This window comes from Taurulus bubalis (genome assembly GCF_910589615.1).
Source record: "Taurulus bubalis genome assembly, chromosome: 4".
Taxonomy (NCBI): Eukaryota; Metazoa; Chordata; class Actinopteri; order Perciformes; family Cottidae; genus Taurulus; species Taurulus bubalis.
In genome coordinates, this window is record NC_136592.1 from 15,744,588 (window position 1) to 15,751,525 (window position 6,938).

Genomic DNA, 6,938 nt, shown 5'->3' on the forward strand with positions numbered 1-6,938 from the left:
AGTTCTATTGTTGCCAAAATGTTCATTTCAAGCGTCCTGTTGTTGGCTTGATGTCTTCATGCATTTTTTGTATTAATGTGTTGAGAATGTTTTTATATTAGTTGATTTAGACTATACGGATAAAGTATTTGGCAAATTACTTAAAACCACAATATAATAATTTCGCTATAGCTGGTAAGCTTGCCACTTTTTTTTTTTTACTTGAAGCTTGTCTACAGCTGCTGCCACAGCGGAACTTCCTTTACAATCACATCTGACATGATATATTCTTAATTAAGGCCTACTTAATTATCACTCAGCTCAACGTATCTCAAGTCTCTTTATCACCTTCCTAAATCTCTCTTATGCTCAAACTGTCACATCTGGCTGTTTTTCTTGCTAGTTTATGTAAACAGCAGCTGAAAGAACACAGCAAGAAGCAGATGCCTTTAATACACACAAGTGCTGCTTAACAATATGATTGATGAGGAATACTTGATACGTGTGAGCCATATGCCACATATTGCCATACATAACTGAGTCACTGCAGACTAATCAAGAAATGACCAGTGTTGTCATATAAATCATGTTCACATGAGCCGAGGATTAGCTCTGGGGTTAATTTGATTCTGACTGTAAATTATTTTATGTAATGAATTAGAAATTGCTCAATATTTAAATTAATCATTCAAAATAAAGTTTTCAGGACATTGTGATGGTCTAGTTAGTAAACGGTCGAACCATCACTGTCCTGTTTCAGTCATATTGTGGAAATGAACACGACTAAACTGTCTCGTTGAACCACGTATCTCCAAATATTTCCCTTTAAGGGTTGAGAAAATTCTCCTTTTTGAGATCAGTAAATAATTTAAAAATTCAGTGGGTTGTTTCAAGTATATGCTGCAACAAAGCTGAATATGCAGCTTCCACAGTACAACAACAACACCTTTAATCTAACTTCCTTTATGTTGTAGTCAGGAGTTGATAAGATATATTAGAGGAGACTGTGTGTTGTGGTGGTGTTGTTGTAGAAAACCTCTTTATTGTGGGTGAAGCTCTGGCCTGGTGAGGTAATCACCAGTATTTACAATCTGCCCTGTTGCCTGAGGGCGCCACATCATAATGAGTCTACATAAGTAATTCAACACCACTCATGCATGTAGAGAGGAATGAAGGGTTGCAGAGCCGGGCCTCTGTAATGTATAATTCACTGTGAAATGTTCTGATGGCTGTTCTTAAGATTGACTGCCTTTTGCCATGTAAGCAAGTCACATAAACACTGAACAGTCTGGTGGATTACATCAAAACACAAAGTGGGTAATGCAGGTTTTAATCTGAGCATTTCAAACTCCTCTTGTCCTGCTTCAACAGGTGTGGAGAATGAACTCAGGCAATGGGACCAGGAGGAAAGTCTCCAAGGTGCAGCACTTCAACAACACGGTGGCGTTTGACCCTGAAACGCTGACTGAGATTCAAGGTATTTTTAGTAAAATTAGAACATATGAGAAACCTTCGGATGGGGAGTGGTGCATCCCCGACCCAAACGCCACTCTGAGCCACACTGCCGAGGAGCACCGCCGGCTGCAGGTCCTGAAGGCGTCGCTGAACGAGGTCAAGAACCAGCTCAGTGACAAGAATGTCCAGGTCTGGCACCAGCACACCAACTCCACCAATCGAGCCGGGAAGGTGATCGCCGCCGTACGTTCTGCTGCCAACGCGGAGATCTGCACTCAGGCCTGGTGCAAGTTCTCTGAGATCCTGGGAACCTTTAATCTTCTTCCAGAGGAGGCCCTTCAAAATGGAGAGCTGAACACAGTCCACCTATGTGAAGCTCCAGGGGCTTTTATAACCGCTCTGAACCACTATATCAAAACCAGCGAGACCACGCGCTACTGTGACTGGAGCTGGGCCGCCAACACTCTCAACCCGTACCACGAGGCTAACTGCGGCAGCGCAACGATTGCAGACGATCGGTTAATTGCTAACACACTTCCCTGGTGGTTCTTTGGATCAGATAACACAGGCGACCTCATGATTCAGAAACATTTGCTGGAGCTGCAGGCGTTTGTTGCTAACATGCGCAGAGTTGATGTTGTGACGGCAGATGGTAGTTTTGACTGTCAGGAGAAGCCAGATGAGCAGGAGGCGCTGGTGGCGTCGCTGCATTATTGCGAAGTCACAGCTGCACTGCTGCTCCTGAGCCCCGGCGGCTCCTTTGTGCTGAAGATGTTCACTCTGTATGAACACTCCTCTGTCTGCCTACTCTACCTGCTGACCTGCTGTTTCCACTCTGTCAACGTCTTCAAACCGGCCACCAGCAAGTCGGGCAACTCTGAGGTTTACGTTGTGTGTCTGAACTATGACGGCAAGGAAACTGTGAGGCCTCTGCTCTCCAAACTGATTCGCAACTACGGACCACATCTGGCTGACCGAGAGGCACTTTTCCCAAACTCGCTTGTCCCAGAATCGTTTCTGAAACAGCATGAAGAAGTGTGCTCGTACTTCCACATGCTGCAGGTGAAGACGATCACAGAAAACCTGCGACTGTCTGAAGGAATGAGCACCGAGCAGAGGCAGCGCCTCGGCTACATCAGGGACTGTACTGCTCAGGAATACCTTCAGCGCTTCCAGGTAGGATGTCTGTAGAGACCAGTCTGGCTGTAGGTTAATTCTTGACCTTTTTAAAATATAAGCTATAAATGATGATTTTCAACTAAAGTAACAGTTGGTAGCTGTTCTAGAGCTTTTGGTCCGCCACACTGACTTCATCAGCAGATGGAGTTTGCCCAGTTGTCATGGAATTGTAGATGTTTTACTTTTCTTTTTTCTTTTCAAAGGCTTTTTTTGTGCATCGTTGGCTTTAAGATAAAGCTGAAAAATGTGGGGAGTTCTTGGGTCAATTTTAAGTCTTCAATTCAGTTGAGTTTTAAGTCCTTCTACATGTATGTAGAAATGTGGCTAGAACAACTGCAGAGCAGTGTATACTCTTCATGGGTTTTAAAATGTGTAGCTGACCTGAACAGACTGAACAACAACTGAATCCAGACCCAATAAATTAGACCTGAACAGACCAGAAGTTCAGAAGTAGCTATCCTTTGCAGGTACACCAGTTTGTGTTAAACCCATGTAGAGCCTTCCATCTGTTCCCTTTTTTAGCTCAGCAGAGGATGGAAAACATCTGATTTAAAAACTAACTGTCTTTTAATTTGGTTCATTTAAGATATTAATTGCTTGGTTCGTACATTATTATAAGTATAATGTTCAAGCAACTTGACAGGGGGTTTAAAGCAATAAAAGCTTTCTAGAAGTCTAAAATTGAACATGATCAAGTGTCTCTGTGTGTAGGTGAGCTTTCTTCCTCGGAGCCGATGGATCTCTCGTAACACGGTGAGTCCCGCCTGCTGCAGCGTCTCATCGGATCGACCTCTGGGACAGATGAAGCAAACAGGCTCCTTCAATGAGCGGAGGGAATTGCAGACCCTGAGCTGGAGGGAGCGCATCAAGAGGGATTGCCATGCCACCTGGATACAGATGCACTGCACCGAGGCCTTAGGGACAAGCAGCGTCCTGGAAGGACCCCTGTCCGGGTGCCATGTGGATTCATGGTATGTTATTGTCGGAGCTGCACTGCCTGCTGTCAGAAACTCTGCGTTCTGTGATGGAGGCTTGTTAAACCACTTAAATGAAGCCCTGCTGGACACAGCAGTAGACTGGACTCACGCACCTCCCTGCGACTCTTGCCATGTGGTTTGCACGGCCTCCATCTTGTCCGATGTTGCAGGTCTTTGCATCTTCACAGCTGACAGAAAGCAGAGACAGTGTTTGGTGTTTGGCAGCTGCTCAGTGTGGGATGGCTGGGAAAGCCAACTGGGGGATTTTGTCTTAACATTTTCTGCAGAGCCTTCAGCTCCTGCAAGAGGCTGCATCGCGCTGCACGACGGGGATCCGCTGTACCAGCAGCAACTATTAGGTTGTGTTGTGTTCGCCCTACAGACACTGAACTCTGGGGATGCCCTGCTGCTGCCTGTGTTTTCTGCCTTCACGCGGGTCACCGCAGCTGTTGTGCTCTGCCTGCATGCATGTTTTCGCTCAGTCACGTTCAGGTGTCCGCCCCCCTCTGGCATAGTTGGGACAGTGCTTGTGTGCACTGATTTCTGCCCTGAAGCTGCTGCACGACTACACCCTGTCCTCACCAACGTCCATAACTGCATGGGTCAGCTGTTAAGAGGAGAGGAGGACTCGGGTAAAAATCTGCCATCTGGGTGCCTCAGTCAGGTACTGCAGTTTGTTCCTATGGAGGAGCTGCTCACAGGAGGACTAACTGAGTTCCTGCGGACCATGAACTCTGAAATCATCCAGCAGAAGCTGCATTTGCTCATGCAATCCTAGTGCAGTTGAGTGAGCTAAAGTTCTGCAAGAGCCACATGCATATAGGCAGAATTCCCCTCTAGGGCATGGATAATCAAATTATGCTTGTATTTCATATCCGTAAAAGCCATTTCACAGAGTCAACAGATGTCCCCCACATTTTATGATTTTTTTTTTTTTTTGTGGGGAATTTACCATTTAAGGTCATTCCTCGTCTCCCAATGTACAAATGTCCCACCAGAACAAGTTATATTTTGTAAGAGCACCGTTGCTGCATCCTGGGTTTACATGCCGCCCAAGATGATTGTGATCGGTAACGAACAAACAAGCCAGAGTGTTTTTCCCCCTAAAGCAGAATGATAATGGGTGCAGCCAGACCTTTCTCCCGCGCTGACAGTGCTGTGGAGATGTGTAGCGAGACTAAGTGAGCTGTGACTCTGGGCTACAAGCTATCGCCGCCACGGCCCGTTTTATTCTCGGTGACGGTTTTTTCCAGCAGTTAGTCACTGAATAATTTTGTACGCTGATATCAAAAGAGTACTGAATCTCTTTTTACTCCGTGCATTCTTATTCCACGTTAAAACCATGTCAAGTGACAGCACTTGAGGAAACAAAAGGTCATCTACTGCATCTACTTACAGATTAGCGTACTACCGAAATGTACAAACATAGAAAGCAATCGGAAATGTGGTAAAAACTGAATTAGAGACTATCAGATTGGACTGATACGATTTTGTTTTCTATACATTTTAGCTAATTTATAGTTATCCCAGATTCATTGGTATTGGCTTCATGTCGGCTGATAAGTAACAATAAATTTGCTCAGCCATCAGGACACGTCTGTCAAATGTAGTCAGGTTTTTTTGAGGTTTTCCATAATTCTTTTTTGTGCACTTATACTTATCATGGTCATGGCTGAAGTTTATCCCATCATATATTTGGCGAGAAAAAATAAGATACATTCTAAAGTGAAGATTAGATAGAGCCTGGGTAATACTGAAAATGTAAAGCCAATATTGACATTTACAGAAAATAAAGATTTACTCTTGGGGAAAAAAAGAGAATTGTGAAATAAGCTGACATAAAGTTAATATTCAATCAAATTAACTTATCAATGAATGATTAAGTAACATTTCACAACAGTGAGTTTTAATAATTTGTTAATAAATTGTAGGTTTATTTATATTTTTTAAACAAGTTTTAAGCTCATTTATTTTCTAATGCCTTTTTTACTTTTTGTTTTAATAAACATTACAAGTTATTTTGTGTTTTTTTTGTGTTTTTTTTTTTTTTTTTTTTTTTACAACATATCCCTTGCAAAATAAAAATCTGCCAATATTATATACCGTACTAATGTATCATTAACCTGTGATAGTGAATAAGGTAAACCTTCCCACCACCAGTAAAGTCTCAAAATCATCTACTCTGTCATTAGTTAAGTTCCAACTAAATTGAAGTGTGCGACAAATAAAGCTTTTGATAACCTGCAGGCGACAACTTTGTCTGACGATACAAACTTGTCAGTCATGAATGGTTTGTGTTGAAATCCACGTCACAAATTCCTGGGCAAGTGCCTGTTATGTTTTAAAACCCAGTATTTCATCCCAGGACAGAGGGGATTTTTTTTTGGTCTTTTTATATGGAGCTAATAAAGGGACTTACTGTTAAAGAATTAATTTCTCTTTTGTGTCCAGTGAGAAAAGCGTTCTATCCACAGCTTGCGTCCACAGAAGTGTTGTATACTGCATGAGCAACGGTTAAAGAAACATCTCTTGTTCAGATGAGTTTTGTTAAGTGAGCATTGGAGACAGAAGTTCACTACAAAGCTGTATAATTATCTCTGACCAGAGGGAGGTTCTGGCTATAATTACATACAATGTTAAATTAAATGACTATACAAAAGGTGTCTGATGCGCTTATCCTCTCAGGAAGGAAGAGGGACATTGAAACTCTGTCCCCAAGATTTGTATTCTGTGTTGTGAGACACAACTCACAAGCCTGTCAGAGGATTTAATACTAGTTGGCCCGATCTTCTGCTCACCTGTTCCCACTTCCCCATTAGCCAGTTACTACATATACAGCCCAGTTCATGTTCATGGTCAGCCTGTAGTATCTCTGCTTGCTGTTTTTTTGGATTAAAGCCTGAACATATTTCATAGATAGCTTCTCTCAACACAGAGGGCACTGTTGCAAATAAATAGCACAAAGACAATATACAAGTTATAAAGTGAATAAAACTAAGGTGCTTTTGAGTAAAAAGAAAATGTAGCTTCAATAGATTTATTATTTATGAGGAGTTTCTTTTTTTGCACATGAAGTCCAAGTTAACTATGAGACTCATCCAGTGGTTCAGAGGGTCAGAAGTGCAGGAATATGATTGTGCTCTCTGTTATTGTATTGCTGATTTGAAGACGTTTGTATGGATATTTATATGCATGAACATATGTAAGAATTCAGATGTACAATAAGATGCATCCACACTCTTTTTAGGGTTCTAACAGGTTTGAACCGATTTGAGTAAAGTATGGATTTCAGGAGGTTTCAGCAGGTTTCAGGGTGAGCTTGATGCTGCAGTGGGAAACGGGAGCCTG

The 6,938-nt window shown here is 42.5% G+C and overlaps 1 protein-coding gene across 1 annotated transcript; it reads left to right on the plus strand.

The window, feature by feature from the left end:
- Positions 1-1,356: 1,356 nt before the first annotated feature.
- On the plus strand, positions 1,357-4,368 carry cmtr2 (cap methyltransferase 2; the record flags this gene model as incomplete). Its single annotated transcript, XM_079216425.1, has 2 exons — positions 1,357-2,610; positions 3,325-4,368. Exons 1-2 carry the CDS (start codon positions 1,360-1,362, stop codon positions 4,366-4,368), a joined length of 2,295 nt encoding a protein of 764 aa, XP_079072551.1. The 5' UTR covers positions 1,357-1,359.
- Between the last annotated feature and the right edge of the window lie 2,570 nt (positions 4,369-6,938).